The sequence below is a fragment of the Pongo abelii genome, chromosome X (assembly GCF_028885655.2).
Source record: "Pongo abelii isolate AG06213 chromosome X, NHGRI_mPonAbe1-v2.0_pri, whole genome shotgun sequence".
Taxonomy (NCBI): Eukaryota; Metazoa; Chordata; class Mammalia; order Primates; family Hominidae; genus Pongo; species Pongo abelii.
In genome coordinates, this window is record NC_072008.2 from 112,493,103 (window position 1) to 112,510,352 (window position 17,250).

The following is a 17,250-nucleotide window of genomic DNA, read 5'->3' on the forward strand; positions in this document are numbered from 1 at the left end:
ATTTAATAACTGGCAGAAAAGGATAGATCGAATTTCTGGGATTTTACTAATTATTTAAATGTTGAATGTTGATGTTGAATTTATCACAAAAGACTGTCCATCAGCAATCTCTAAGCTAATGGTTTTGACAATACTTGTAATAACAATAATAACATTTCTGTTTTTAGTCTGATAATTTTCTCTGGTGAATACAGGCTTTATTGTGATCTTAAAAACATATCAAAATGATAGAGCTGGTAGGAAAATAATGAACTATTTGTGTTTACTCTTAAATTGACCATAAGATAATACACAAGACCTTTAATCTTTTCGGTTCAATTATATGAATTATTAGGTTGTTGCTAAGTGTATCATGCTAGTAGTACCAGGTACTATGGGAGGGTACGCTAATGAGTAATTGGCAGCTATGATATGACAGCAAGGTTCATATTTGTATTTTACATCTGCTGGGATTTATTCAGCAGGTTCTGCTGCTGATTCCCTGAACTCCTTCCCTCTGCTGAGTGGTGTGAACTGTTAACTCTCACCTGCAGGGTCCACTCCAACACTGATATTTCAGATGTTTAAAAGCAGACAAGTAAGGAGAAGAAACAGCTTCATTGACCACCTCCATCAACAACGTCTCCTATTTTTTTATTTTCGGTTGTCCTGTCCCCTTGACTCTAGTAAACCTTCCTGATTCCAGATTACCTGACTTGGACCTTGGACTACCATTGTACCCACCTTCCTTTTGACCTGGTAGCTTTTTGCTTCCCTGGCAGCCTGATGCCTGTTTGTCTAGTTTGCTGACTCTTGGCCCAGTCAGACTCCTGATATCTCTGTTTGTCTTGTTTGTTCATCTATTCCTTCACCAGCCCTTGGCACACATTGCAATCTCCCCATACCAGCAATTTTCACAGACCAGTTGACCCCGTAGCGTATGTGTCCTAATGCTGTTAGTGTCCAGTGTGCTCCTGAATAAAAACAGAGCTTGAACTAAAGGAAGCAATGAAATAAATAAAGTTGTCTATACATCTGGGAGAACTAAAACTTTAAAAATGTAAATGTTAAAAATTAAACCTTAAACAAACTTTTTTAGAGTATAACACATGGGGCACAAAAATTAATGGAATGCAGCAACTCACAGGTATCAATCAACAAATATTTGAGTGCCTGCCATGGGCAAGGCACTATACTTGAAAGGGAAGGAATTCTAGCTACTGAAATATGTTTGTTTTCCAACGAATAAACAAGGTAACAGAGGATATCCCTTGGGGAGCCTGCTAAGAAAACACACACACACACACACAGAGAGAGAGAGAGAGAGAGAGAGAGAAGTTAGAAAAGAAAAAAGCAGTAAAATTCATTCTACTAATGCCATAGCAATTAAACTCATGGATCTTAACTTACTCCCAGCTGAACTGGTTGATAGCATATTTCAGCAGGGCTTGGCAAACCAGTTTAGTGTTTTAGATATTCTGAGAGAGGTAACTTTCAGCCTTGTCACGTGGGATTCCCCAGAGTCCAGTTCCTCATTCCAATCCACTCCATGTTTATGAAAGTGCATTAGTTGGAACAGTAAGAAGAAAAAGAAAATGTACTGCAGGAAGTCATCCAATCCTAATAAGTTGACATGTAAAATAAAGTTGATGGTGTTATTTATTACTAAGATAGTCCTGGTTAAGGGTTGCCTGTGTGTACAGTTGGAGGAGTGGCAAGCAAAGGGGAATGTAGATAACTAAAGTGAAATAGAGCTGATATATCCAGAGGTTATGTTGCTAGAGGTGAGATCAGTTACCTACGTGCAACTGAAATTTCAAACTTCTGTTCAGCAGGGACGTGAGTGGACAATAGTAACTGATAGTTGGAAATATCAGCAAACATCTTAAATTTTATGCTCAAATGAATGAGCAATGAACCAGGAGAATAGGTCCAGTTTTTTTTGGCTCCTTGTAATTTTTACCTTTTTACTTAAAATTACAGCATCTTTTTCAATGACCGCCTATGTGACTGTGACTTATTACAATGAAACCAGCAACTACACTGCAATAGAGACATGTGAATGTGGTGTTTATGGATTAGCTTCACCAGTGGTTAATGCTATGGGAGTTGTAGGCATCCCTAAGAACAATAACTACCAAGCTTGTGACCACAACACTGAGTTTAGTAATACTAAGAAGCCCTGGATTGCGCTGATAGAAAGAGGTAATTGTACATTTTCAGAAAAAATTCAAACAGCGGGCAGAAGAAATGCTGATGCTGTTGTGATTTACAATGCTCCAGAGACTGGCAATCAGACGATACAGATGGCAAATTTTGGTAAGTAATAATTGATTCACAAAGAGAGTTAATGTCCGTTTATCTTAGAGTGGTATTTCCATCTAGAACTGCTCTAGGATCTGGCAACAAGGTTGTAAAATAATTTTACTTTAAATTTTCTTGCCTGGCACGACTTGTAATTACTTTATTATTATTTAATATTTTTAATTAATTTGTTCCAAAGACAGTAGCAATTCATGAAGTGATTCCTATTTTCTTTCATGTTTTCCTAGCAATATAAGTTTCCTCAGTGGGCATTATATCGTGAATTGCTTTTTAATAAACTGTGCCTTTACCTCTAAACATTAAAAAATTTAATTTCATTATTAATTTGCACTTCTCAGTTTGATTTATTTTCTCCTGCAAAAGGGATTGTATGTTTTCAAGTTTGTGAAACTGCAAAACAGTTTCATTATGCTTAAATAATAGCATATTATAAGTGTGTAAAATGTTATAGAAATGAGAACTTGACTCTACTCTATGCTTGTAAGATTTGAATCTTTTTGCGGGACTGATACAAATGAAACTACTCTGCAAAAAAATGATGTTACCCATTGAAAAGTGTATGGCAGAAATAGGATAACACTGTAATTCACAAAGAAAATAAAGATTTCCCTTAGAAATATTTACTAATGGCTTCTTAAGTAAATAGAAACTTCTAATTTATTAACTTTTTAAAGGAGTTACTTCTGAAAATTACTGGTTTTTATTTTATTTATTTGAAAAAACAGTTTCTAAGTAAATAGATTCTTAAACCAATGAAGAAGTAAACTTCTGAATCCCATTTTGTTCACTGTGGATAGGTATGTGTGTTTTTATCAGACTTGTTCTAAAAAAAAAAAAGGAATAATTTCAATCAAGGCAAGAGCTGACAGTAAATGAATACAAAATTTTGATAATTGGTGTTATTGCCAAATTTGGCCTCTAAGAAAATTAATGCAAATTAAATTAAACAGATTTTAGAGTTATGAAAAGGAGAAAATCAAACTTATGTTAAGAATAGTATGGTGCTTGGAACGTTCCAAGTTGTACACATACAATATCACTGTTTAGTACTACTATTTGAAAACCAAACTGCTTATTTCGCTAAGCATCAAAAAAAAAGTAAGATGAACTTCAGCAGTACAAAATTACTGTAGATGTAACAAAACTCCATGTGCTACCTTTTGTGACACATCCTGGACACTGCAAGAGCTCGGACATTCACATTTTATATTATTTTCTATCTAAGAGCATTTCATAAGCATTCCCTGCCTGTTCCTGTGTTTTTACGAGTGACTTTCATTTTTGTAGAAAGAAACCAATGCCATTTTCTGATAAAACTTAGGAATTAAATCTGTCCTAAGGAACCAACTTGCTATACATTTAAACTTAGAGATTCTGAATACTCTGGGTTTCCTTTTGCACGAACACATTCTACTTATTCACTCTCCTGCTATTTTTGAAATACAAACAGTATCAAACTAAATAGTAGCCCTGTTTTCAAAACTTTCTTTGCAACCTGTATTAGGGACCAATATCTAGTAGAATGTAGGTACCCTGCCAGTAAATTTGGAATATTTACCAAAGATCACTCACAGTAAATCTCTCCAAAAGAAACATGTGCATAATCATTTGAATATGTGACTCTGAACAGAGTTTTAAAAAGGAGGCAGTTAGACTTATCATTCAATATATACCTCCAATATAACCAAAGACACATGATCAAAAATATTTTTAAAGCTACAGTATTGCACTTTTGTTTAAAACTGCAATTGCAGTATTGTTTTAAAATAAACACATTGAAAAAGATAGCATAATGACCATAACTGTGATAGTTAACATTTATTGGCATTTATTATATTTCAGGCACTGTTATAGTGTGTTTATTTTATTTAATGAACGTTGTTTTTTAACATGTGATGATATCAACCCCAAAGAATTAAAACTAAATTTGGAATTTTGCCCTTTTAAGACCTGCCAACTAGTGTGCCATTGGATTTTTTCCTTCCTAGAAATTTCCCTTATATAAAAACTATTCAGTGATGCAGTTGACAAACATAAGGAATCAAGTGTGGATATGAAAACTAGATGACCAGACACTAGATCATTAAAGACTGTCATTATTTTATGCCAACATTTTGTTTGTTGTTGCTGTCTTTTCATTCGTGTTTTGTTTTGTTTTGACACAGAGGATGTGGGAAATCCTCCTACAATAAAGCTCACGGTTTCACCTTCTGTCATCTCATCTTGTATTACCCCCTAAAAACCACCTTTTCAGAAAATCACACTGTAGCCCCCTCAGGCCCTTGTACTCTTCTACTCTTCCCTGGCTCCCCCTACCTCTTCATTCCTTCAGTCCCATTTTCCTGTACTAGGTCTTACTAAGCACTTCCACAATGTTGTGTCTCTTTACTTCTTTCTAATGTCAATGCTCTCCAGCCAAAGACCACTAGCAACAGACCTGTAGTTTAAAAAGGTAGATTTATTACTTGTTGCAGCAATTGGAAGAGCACACACCATGGAAAACCATAGGGCATCCTAGTAAGAGGGTGTTAAAAAGGACTTGCAGGATTTGGGCTTGCTTTAGGTGTTTTGGGGGAGAGTTGAAGGAAGGTGGCTGTTAACCAACCATTCTAGTTTACTTGAGATTGAAGGTTTCTTGGGATGTGGGACTCTTAATGTTAAACCAGGAAATTCCTGGGAAAACTGTGACAAGTTGGCCACCCTAGCTGGCCTTGTTCTGAACTTGGAGGCTGCCAGTAAGTTGTGGTTCTGTGTTTAGGTTCCTAAATAAACCTTTTTTATAAGTGGGGAAGACTAGCCCATGGCTAAAGCTGTAATTGGTAAAGAAGCAATAGTTACCCTTATTAGCCAGAATAGAGAGATATTTGGTAGTTATCCTTATTAGCCAGAATAGAGAGATATTTGGTAGTTACCCTTATTAGCCAGAATAGAGGAATATTTGGTAATTTTTGTGGCGTGGACACTGTCCATATTTTGTCTGTGTTCAGATCTGATTATGGAGTGGTCTTTTTTGTTTGTTTTGATCTGTCATAGTCACAGATTGACCTTCTCTAATGTTGATGTTTCGTGAGATGGTTTATATTCAACAAGAAAATGTCGAGGCTTAATTGAGAGTGCCAGGCTAGGTCTTAAATATCAGGAGCAACTTGTCTCTTTCTCACTGACAATCTACTTCAGCCACCCTCGTACTGTTGTGCAAATATACTCTCTTCCCCCATGTCCTTTCACATTTCTGTGCCTCCGCATCCCCTATAAGTTGCCTTCAAGGGACGTGATAAGTCTAAGGGATGCTTCTGCACCCCTTGTCTCACGTGGTTTCACGATTTAAATACAGAATGTCCTTACTCTTGAGTCCAGTCTATTTACAGCCTCCCTACTAAGAGTGTTATTTTTCTGAAGGGGATAATTTCAGTTAGAGAATAGCTTTCACTGAGGAAGAATAGTGTATAGCCTAATACTTGGAGGTAAACTTCTAACTCAGTTTCCCATTGTGCTGTGTCCAGTAGCAGTTTCTTAATTTGCTCTTGGATTTCTCCTTTGGGTTATATTCTGCATTGGTGGATATATCTGTATCTATCTACACACAAACATACATGTATATATACATATATTTTCATATTCTAGCTTACCAGAAGGAATAATGGGATTTTGACTTGGCATTTTGATGAGGTGGGAAATAAAAGGATATGTTTACCATGTTCTTAAGTAAGTATGTAACTTCCTAACAATCTTTTCCAAACACTGCACACATGGCCTTTCGGTTCTATTCTAGAGATGCAAGAAAATTCAGGACTCCTGAGTTATCCAAGCAGAAGACGCGTAACATGTTAAGTACTTGTTTGCTGAGCAGTCAGCTTTGGAAGTTAAATATGCTATTTTTAGGTAAAATGTTTTAAGAAATGCTTAGATTTGCATGTAGTTTATATCAGTATGGTCAGTAATTTGGGAGGAATAAAATGGTTTTTACGTTTTATCATTTCAGCTGTGTCCAACGAAGTGGATTAGAGTGAAGTGTGCGGCATTCAGAATCCCCAAAACTCACCAATTCCAGAGTAGTGAAGTGCATGAAAAGGAAGGGTTTAATTATAACAGCAAACTCACATGCTTTATAAAAATGCTTTTCTAGAAGTAAAAGGGGAAATAAAAGCATGGTATATAAATGAAGTGAGAAGATGATAAAAACTTCAGTAAAACTAACTCAGATATGTACATAAAGAAGAGCTTAATTCAAGAAAACTAATCAGTTCCATTTCAAATGAGCCTCAAATCTGTCTAATTCTGTGCATCTCCAAGACACCTCTCACTCTATCTTAGACCTCTACAACAGCTTTCTAGTTGATTTCCCTGCCACTCTTGTCCCCTTCCAAGCCCAATCTCCAGACTATAAGCCAAAGTGGCTTTTTAGAGAAAATAAATCTCACTCTGTTTAAAATCCTTCCGTGGCTTCCCATGATACTCAGGGTAAATCCAAACTTCTTTCCAAGACTTTATCCAGCTCTGAATCATCTGGCCTACTGCTGTGACCTCATTTCCTCTCACTCCCTCCTCTTCTACTCACTGAACTCTTGCCACACGGGGCTCGTTTCAGTGCCTCAATTCCACTAAACATTTCCTTGCCAGACAGCCTGAAAGTAACTCCTGATGCCTTCCTCATCTTCGCTCCCACATCTCCTTAAACATAAAGTTCTCTTGATCCTACCTCCAAGCATTTCTTAAGTCCATTCACTTTTTCACCTCTGCTGCCTCCATCCAAGCCCAGGCCAAAATCATCTCCCACCTGGACCACTGCAATAGCTTCTTAAGTGTTCTCTCTTGCTATTCTCGCCCCTCTGTAGCACATAGCAGCCAAAGTGATCCTGTGGAAAATGTAATTCCACCCCAGTTAGAATAAAATCCAGGCCTTGAGCCTAGGCCTACAAGGTTTGATGCTAATCGTGTACAGTCAGACCTTATCCTATGCCCTTCTCCCCTGCATTACCATGCCTCAGCCACTCTGGTTTTCTCTCTGTTTTTTAACTAAGAGAAATAAGCACAAGCTTTTGTATTTGCTGCCTCCTCTGCCTGAGTCACTTCTCCTTCATTATTTTTTTTCACATAACACTGCCTCCAAAATATAACCATGTCTATCTACTACCACTAGTCTAGTGCAGGCTACTGCCAGCTCTCGCACTGACTACTGCAAATAGCCTCCAAACTGGGCTCCCTGCTTCTACTCAACCTACCCCATATATTCTCTACACAGAAGCCAGAGTGATCTAAAAATATAGGTTGATCACATCACTCCTCTTCTCAGAGCTCCCCAGTGACTTTCCATTGTTCTTCAAATAAAGTCTAAATTTTATCAGGCCTAAAAGGAGTTGCATGATCTGGCCTCTGCCTATCTCTCCAACCTAACAGTCTACTCTTTCCCTCTCCCTCACAATGCTTCAACCACTCTGATCTTTGGACATTTTCTCCAACATGTGAAGCTTTTTCCACGTGGGACGCTTTTTACTTGCCTTGCTCTCTCTCACCACCATCATTATCACACGTAACAGGTACTCCATATTCCAGTTTAAATGTTTCTTCTAACAGGTCTCCCTTGACCTTATTCGTATTATTTTCTATCAAAACCTTCAGCTCTTTCTTGTTAAAATTTATTTTAATGTATATTTTCTTTTTTAATTTATTTTTTAAATTTATTTATTTATTTATTTATTTATTTTGATACGGTTCTTGCTCTGTCACCCAGGCTGGAGTGCAGTGGCACAAACAAAGTTCACTGAAGCCTCGAACTCCCTGGGCTCAAGCAATCCTCCTGTCTCAGCCTTCCAAGTAGCTGGGACCACAGGCCTGTGTCATCACATCAGGCAATTTTATTATTTTAGAGACAGGGGTCTCACTGTGTTGCCCAGGCTGATCTTGAACTCCTAGTCTCAAGCAATCCTTCTGCCTCGACTTCCCAAAGTGCTGGGATTATAGTCATGAGCCATCGCACTTGGCCTAATTATTTTCTTATTTGTTTATTATTTGTTTCTCCCACTAGATTGTAAGTTCCAGGAGGACAAAGACCACGTCTGTCATGTTTGCCATTGTATCCATTGTACAGAGCATAGTGCATGGTCTTCACTATTTGCTCAATGAATAAAAGTTTAAGAAACTACAAAACAATTCTCTTTTATATATGAAAAGATGGACAAGTTTAAATGAAGTTTGGTAAATTTGGCAAACTATTGTATTTTTTAAATTGTTTTTATTTTTACTGATACAAGTAATAAATGAGTAGTTTCTCCTATTAAAAATACTAACAATATAATTAAAGTCTCCCCTTGACTACCACCCCCAATTCCAGCACCCTTTCAAGAGATAACTATTGCTATTCATTCAGTATGTAACCTTTCAGACTTTTTCTATTCATTTTTGCATATATACGTACAGAAAACACATAGTCAATTTGTGTTTTATTTTCAATATTAACAAAGTTATTCTGTAGCTTGCTTTAGCTACTCAACAATAGGAACTGGAGTTATGTTCATGTCAGTAAATTTGTATTTAAATCAAATTCATTCTTTTAACTATTGCATTATATTAATATTGCATACGCACACGTAATTTATTTAACCAGTCCCCTAGCAATGGACATTTGGGTTGTTTTCAGTGCTGCTCTTTTACAAACAATACTTCAATTAACATAATTATTGCTGATACATAAGAAAGCTATTGATATTGATCTTGTATCACTATTGTTGACCTTGCATCTGACCACCTTGTTGAACTCCTATTAATTTTATTAATTCATTCATTGATTCTCTTGAATTTTCAAGATAAGTGATCATTTTCTCTAGAAAGTTTTGCTTCTTCTTTTATTTTAATTCTACCTCTTAATTTTTCCAATTGTCTTATTCCATTGTCTAGGGCTACAATAGTGATAACAGTATACATCCTTGACTTGTTCTTGACTTTATTAAAAAGTGCACCCACCGTTCTATAATTGAGTATGTTATTTGATAGAAGCTTCTGGGAGATAGTCTTTATCAAGGTTCAGGACTTCAGTAAGATTTTTTAATTTTGTTATTCTTATGGGTAAACTAGAATATGAATATATATGTATATATGCATATATGTTTGTCTGTAGATAGATACAAATAGAGTCACCATGTAGGATATGCCCAAAAGGGAAATCCAATAGTTTACTGTTAGCTTGCGAGAAATAATAAAGTGGTATACAGAAACAATAGATGATCTCCATAAATTAGGTATGGAAAGAAGAAACAATAGGTAAAAGGGACAATTTTGGGTTATTTTCCAAATACTATTTTATTAGTGCCCTGGATAAAACAATTGAAAAAGAAATTTCACTGCGACTCCAAGTTGAGTGTCAAGTTGTAAGACACAAACAAACAGTAAAAGCATCTTGACAAGTTAGGAAAATTATTTATTAAAAACAAGATGAAGTACCATGGTGAATAGTAAAGAATAATAAATGTAGAGACAGATATAAAATAGAAATATATGGGCAAAAAACACAGGTTTCTAAGCAAAATATTTGACAACTACATTGTACCACAAGTCAACTAAAGAATGACACAGTTATTTTAAAAATTGACATGATTATGGGATGTATTAGTAAGTATATAACATGTTACGCCTGGAAAATAACTCAGCTATGCTTGGAATTCATGAATCTCTGAAACATCATAAGTTTTTTTTTTTTACCTGACTTACAATAACAAATGATTTTAGTACCTCTTTTATGCTTTCACACAAATGCCCAGGTGCCCCCCTCCCCTGGGTACAGGCACATACAAACATAATTGCATAAAAATGTATGTTTATAAGGAAATCAAGATATAGTACCTCTGAGCACCAGTTTCCAGATAAAAACAAAATGAGTAAATTTACTGTGAGCCCTTTCAAGTACATTTCATCTCCCTTTTCTCCATTTTAAAATCAAAGAACATTTTGAAAGCATCTAAACATGTGCCATTTGTTCATTAACATATCCTTTGCTTAACTCTTGGCCTCTTCCTCCTAAATTTTTAATGTTTCATTTATTATATTATGATTTGCTGCTCAGACAGATTTCCCCCACAATTACTTGCAATTATTAGAAAAGAGTGTGTGTGTAAATACACACAGAACAATGCCTGAGCAAGACTACATAAAGTAGGCTACTTCCTCTTAAGTACTCTCTCTCTGTCGCTCTCATTTCAGTAGTCCTCAGTTCACAAGTGCTCTTACCCCAGCTACCTCTCTTCCTTCATTCAAGAGTACATTCCCTAGGCAGCAAGGACATCATATAAACAAATTATGTCTGTTTCTGTCTAAACTTGCAAGTTTTATGGCTACTTATTTAGAAAATTTTTCGATATTCAGGTGCTATTTTGATAAAGTTGGGGGAAAGATTTACTTGTTGCACCTAGAAACAATATGCCTTAAAGGAAAAACAAAACAGATTTCTTACTGGTGATATCAGGACCTTTGACAGAACAGTGGAAGAGTGAATTCCAGGAGATGATGTTTCAGAGTGTCCCTCATCACATCATGCAAGCAACAACCTGTTCCACCCATGCTCAGGACATGCTTTGAGCACATAAATATTCAACAGTATAGTAATGTTAATTGTAATGTAAATATTTAACAATATAGTAATGTTAACTGTAACTTTTTAGAGTTTTAGATGTATATCATATTTTTGCCTAAATTTTTAATGACATATATTCTCAGCATGACCTAGCTAATGACCTTAATATGCAATGATAGTAACACAATGTAGTTAAGTAAATTCGTCTCTAGCAATAATCAATACATTGACATCTCCCCTGTGGAAAGAACAAAGAGAAATGAAAATTTCCTTAATAATTCACTTGCTTTCCATTTATATTTTAAATGACTGTCTCAGCATCATTTCTCATAATAAATTGGAACTCTTTATTTCTTTCAGTAATGTACCTGTTAAAGTATCTGTTTTTCCTTCCCCTTTATGAAGGCAGTTGTTAATAGTAAGTACTCTGTTAGCTATGTGCCAAGCATTCATCTCAGTGTAATCATCCCAACAACTCCTATGAGGTACATAGTGTCAGTATCTCCATTTTATATATAAGAAAACTGAGGCACAGAGAGATTGGTTAAATTTGCCATGGTCATACAGCTAGTATGTTTCAAAGCTGAGGTCTGAAACCTAATATCCCCTTCCTATGTCCATGTGTTCTCATTGTTCAATTCCCACCTATGAGTGAGAATATGCGGTGTTTGGTTTTTTGTTCTTGCGATAGTTTACTGAGAATGATGATTTCCAATTTCATCCATGTCCCTACAAAGGACATGAACTCATCATTTTTTATGGCTGCATAGTATTCCATGGTGTATATGTGCCACATTTTCTTAATCCAGTCTATTATTGTTGGACATTGGGTTGGTTCCAAGTCTTTGCTATTGTGAATAGTGCCGCTATAAACATACGTGTGCATGTGTCTTTATAGCAGCATGATTTATAATCCTTTGGGTATATACCCAGTAATGGGATGGCTGAGTCAAATGGTATTTCTAGTTCTAGATCCCTGAGGAGTCGCCACACTGACTTCCACAAAGGTTGAACTAGTTTACAGTCCCATCAACAGTGTAAAAGTGTTCCTATTTCTCCACATCCTCTCCAGCACCTGTTGTTTCCTGACTTTTTAATGATTGCCATTCTAACTGGTGTGAGATGGTATCTCATTGTGGTTTTGATTTGCATTTCTCTGATGGCCAGTGATGGTGAGCATTTTTTCATGTGTTTTTTGGCTGCATAAATGTCTTCTTTTGAGAAGTGTCTGTTCATGTCCTTCGCCCACTTTTTGATGGGGTTGTTTGTTTTTTTCTTGTAAGTTTGTTGGAGTTCATTGTAGATTCTGGATATTAGCCCTTTGTCAGATGAGTAGGTTGCGAAAATTTTCTCCCATTTTGTAGGTTGCCTGTTCACTCTGATGGTAGTTTCTTTTGCTGTGCAGAAGCTCTTCAGTTTAATTAGATCCCATTTGTCAATTTTGGCTGTCGTTGCCATTGCTTTTGGTGTTTTAGACATGAAGTCCTTGCCCATGCCTGTGTCCTGAATGGTAATGCCTAGGTTTTCTTCTAGGGTTTTTATGGTTTTAGGTCTAACATTTAAGTCTTTAATCCATCTTGAATTGATCTTTGTATAAGGTGTAAGGAAGGGATCCAGTTTCAGCTTTCTACATATGGCTAGCCAGTTTTCCCAGCACCATTTATTAAATAGGAAATCCTTTCCCCTTTGCCTGTTTTTCTCAGGTTTGTCAAAGATCAGATAGTTGTAGATATGCGGCGTTATTTCTGAGGGCTCTGTTCTGTTCCATTGATCTATATCTCTGTTTTGGTACCAGTACCATGCTGTTTTGGTTACTGTAGCCTTGTAGTATAGTTTGAAGTCAGGTAGCATGATGCCTCCAGCTTTGTTCTTTTGGCTTAGGATTGACTTGGCGATGCAGGCTCTTTTTTGGTTCCATATGAACTTTAAAGTAGTTTTTTCCAGTTCTGTGAAGAAAGTCATTGGTAGCTTGATGGGGATGGCATTGAATCTATAAATTACCTTGGGCAGTATGGCCATTTTCATGATATTGATTCTTCCTACCCATAAGCATGGAATGTTCTTCCATTTGTTTGTATCCTCTTCTGTTTCGTTGAGCAGTGGTTTGTAGTTCTCCTTGAAGAGGTCCTTCACGTCCCTTGTAAGTTGTATTCCTAGATATTTTATTCTCTTTGAAGCAATTGTGAATGGGAGTTCACTCACGATTTGGCTCTCTGTTTGTCTGCTATTTGTGTATAAGAATGCTTGTGATTTTTGTACATTGATTTTGTATCCTGAGACTTTGCTGAAGTTGCTTATCAGCTTAAGGAGATTTTGGGCTGAGACGATGGGGTTTTCTAGATATACAATCATGTCATCTGCAAACAGGGACAATTTGACTTCCTCTTTTCCTAATTGAATACCCTTGATTTCCTTCTCCTGCCTAATTGCCCTGGCCAGAACTTCCAACACTATGTTGAATAGGAGTGGTGAGAGAAGGCATCCCTGTCTTGTGCCAGTTTTCAAAGGGAATGCTTCCAGTTTTTGACCATTCAGTATGATATTGGCTGTGGGTTTATCATAGATAGCTCTTATTATTTTGAGATACGTCCCATCAATACCTAATTTATTGAGAGTTTTTATCATACTCTGGGGACTGTTGTGGGGTGGGGGGAGGGGGGAGGGAAAGCTTTAGGAGATATACCTAATGCTAAATGACGAGTTAATGGGTGCAGCACACCAGCATGGCACATGTATACATATGTAACTAACCTGCACATTGTGCACATGTACCCTAAAACTTAAAGTATAATAATAATTTAAAAAGAAAAAAAAAGAAACCTAATATCCTAATAATTAAGAGTCTGTGCTCTTAATCAGCACACAATACTACCTTTCCAGTGATCATATACTATGGAAGGCACTGTAAAAAATGGTACAAAAATATCATCATTGCCCTCAAGGAGGGAAATGTAGTCGGGGGACTAATATTTATACAAGTCATAAAAGGCAGAATAGAAATGTTAAGGTTATTAGAACTGAAGCAATTAAGAAATTGTAAAGGTCAGAGTGTTGGAAGGGTCATCAACACAGAAGGTGATAGCAGAGAAGTCAAAGACCAGTACCGGGAATATGAAAGTGAGAGAGTTATAGGATAACCAATCAGAAAGTGGGATATTTCTGTTAGGATTTCGGAGGTTTAGCAGATTAGGATGCTGATAATATACAGAGTATGGCCATGGCAGTGGGGTCAATAAAGTGGAATGGCGACAAAAATTCCTGAAGTTAAACCACACTGAGGACAGAATGTTGAGTGATGGAAAGATTTGAGGGTGAAAAGGATGGCTGTGATCCAAATGATAATGTCTTCGATAAATGTGGGGAAATTACTGGGAGGTTGGTCCATGGCCAAGCAGAGAGGAAAGTAATAGAGGTTATTAAAACCAAATGCTGTGAGTCTCCAAGAAGCAGATTTTGATTCATAAGAGTGGGGGAGTAGGCCGGGCGCGGTGGCTCATGCCAGTAATCCTAGCACTTTGGGAGGCCAAGGCGGGCAGATCACGAGGTCAGGAGATCAAAACCATGCTAGCTAATACGGTGAAACCCCGACTCTACTAAAAAATACAAAAAAGCCAGGCATGGTGGCTGGCGCCTGTAGTCCCAGCTACTCGGGAGGCTGAGGTAGGAGAATGGCGTGAACCCGGGAGGCGGAGCTTGCAGTGAGCCGAGATCGCGCCACTGCACTCCAGCCTGGGCTACAGAGCGAGACTCCGTCTCAAAAAAAAATAAAAAATAAAAAAGAGTGGGGGAGTAGTCTGGAAACAACAATGTGGGAGTGAAGAGACTCCTATTCCTTGAAATATGTGGGGCACGAACAGATGAGCTGCCTTTACTGAAAATATCTGAAGGAGAAGTCGCGTCCTCATGATAAGATGGGTTTTGGTTGAGTCAGGAAGCACAGGGAACCCACAGTGAAGAGAAGATGAGGAAAGTATACAAGTTAAACATCTGTCGTGTAACCAGAGATCTAGAAGACACATGGAAACTTTTAGGAGAGGAGAAGTAGAAGAAGAAAGTAAAGAGCAATACAGAGAGAGGTGCACAGAAGTGAATAGTAAACAAATTAGCTTCCATTTGGGGCACTAGCTAAGGATGGAATGAATGTGATACCAGGTGGCAATAATGTAAAGATTTGAAACAAAATTCTGGAGTAAATTTGTCTCAGGCAAGTATGGTACTTGGTTTATCAATGTAAAGGGCTGGCATTGTATATACAATGTAAGAGCATTATTTACAAGGGAGCAGCCACTCTTGAAGGAGCTGGCAAGGGCAGAGCTGAACAGATTAGAGATGAAAATGTGAATAAATTTAAATCACAAGGGTTTGTTCCTAGATCTATGATTGTAGATCACAGGGATGGAGAAGCATGTCAATGTTTGGGCAGGGAGGTAGGGTACAGTGGAGGGTAACAGGTGCTAAATGACCTGAATATAAAATTAACCTGCCCTAGGGTTCCAAATGGAACTGCTTTATAGTCTTAATCCAGGTACAAGTTGGTCCTTGACTTGAGTGTCACCTGGGTATCTGGAGGATGTTGCATAAAAATAGGAAATCATTATAAAAAACAAGCACATGAAAAATTATTTGGGGCCATTTTAATAAATCAAATGGCTGGAAAATGATCTGTTTGTTATGACTAATGCTAATTACCTATCTGCATTGAGGAGATTAGAATTTTAGTAAAAACTGGTAGAAACTTAGTCAAGGCCTTAGGATGTCAAAATTGCAATCACTAAATGCCTGGATACCCTGCATTCCAGAATTGAATTAAATCCAATCAACATTTACTTATGTATATTTTTAGGTTTTAAATGGAAATGTAAATTGAGTTCTTTTCCTCAAAGCAGTCAATTCAGCAGAGGAAGAGGAGTGTACAATCAGTCAAATAGGATGTTTGATATTGTTTTAGCTCTAAAAATGTCAGCATGGACCGAATAACCATTTTTCAGAAATAATTTTTCAACTGATATTTTTAGCCTCATATAGGATGCAGCCAGCATCTAAATGCTCAGTTAACTTATGTATAGCAAGATTAGCTGCAGTTGGAGGCCACAGTAGTTACATCTGAGAAATGTAGTACTATTTCAACCATACACACAGGCAAATGCTCTTAGAAAATTAGTTTTCTCAAAAAGCCAGGATATGCAAAATGACCATATTTACCAAAGGGCTTTGTGAGGACTCCTTGGAGCAGAACTCAGAGAGAGGTGGGTAAATCACATGTTGGTTAGAAGAAGGTGTGTGATTTGATTGTTTCACAAGGAATACATCTTTCTCACCTGAAAGCTGCTGTCCATTACCTCAATAAGGGCAGCTTAAAGAAGGCCTACAGAAAAATACTAGGGCTCTAACCTGATGCATTACCGCATGATACCTCCACGGCATGGGAGACCAAGGGGTGAAGAGAAACCCTGGGGTAAGAACCCCTGAGTTGCTATTCATTCTTGTTTACTTGTCCATAGCCTTGGCCAAGGGTAGCTTTGCAGTGTGGCTAGGAGGAAATCTCTTAGGGAGAGCAAGTTCTGGCTGACAATTGGATTTTCTAAATTGGGAATAAAAGAAGGCAAAACTGTGATTTTTGTAAATCTAAAAAACAAGGATTTACTTATTCACTCAACAAATGTTTACTGAGAGCCAACTATTTGTCCTCCCAAGTTTTACATTTCATAGTTCTATCTCTGAACCTTCAAGCATGCATGGCTTCTACCAGAAGCAGTGAGATGTAGTAGTGATTCAAGGCATGGGCTTTGTAGGCGGATAGACCTGGGTTTGAATCCCAGATCTACTGTTTGTTTTCTAGCTGTGTGATCTTGGTCTAGTTACTTAAACACTCTGAATTTCAGTCTTCTTATCTCAGTCATCTCATCTGTAAAATGGGAATACTAGCAATACTACTTTAAACGGCGAAAGATGTACAGGATCTGAAAAGAAATAAGAGTATGTGGTACTACTTTATATAGGGTGGTTGTAAGGATTAAATTACATAATGCATATAAAGAAGGCACTTTGCGCAATGTCTATTCTATAGTAGACAGTAAAAACTACGGTAGTAGCAAGATGATGCTCATGAAGTCATCCTTATTTTCAGTTCATTCTCCCTCTTCTTCACCTATCTGTGTCTCTTTCTCACTCTAAACTCTTGGGCAAAAACATTTGTCCTACAAGAAGTTTTTTTTGGCTAACAGTTTATCCTGATATTTCCTTTACTTGGCACCTATTCAAAATTTACATACATAGTTCGGGTCATGCTAATTTTGCCTTTTTGCCTATTTTTATGTATTCTTATATATTCATTTGTATAATTCCTGAATTCCTAACTATCATAGGCTAATAGATTCATAGCT

The 17,250-nt window shown here is 37.1% G+C and overlaps 1 protein-coding gene across 1 annotated transcript in view; it reads left to right on the top strand.

The window, feature by feature from the left end:
* Window positions 1-1,892: 1,892 nt before the first annotated feature.
* RNF128 (ring finger protein 128) overlaps window positions 1,893-17,250 on the top strand; it is a 105,822-nt gene continuing 90,464 nt past the window's right edge. Inside the window, exon 1 of the mRNA XM_024240262.3 lies at window positions 1,893-2,298. Within this exon, the coding sequence (XP_024096030.2) occupies window positions 1,893-2,298 (406 nt within the window). The remainder of the gene's footprint in view (window positions 2,299-17,250) is intronic.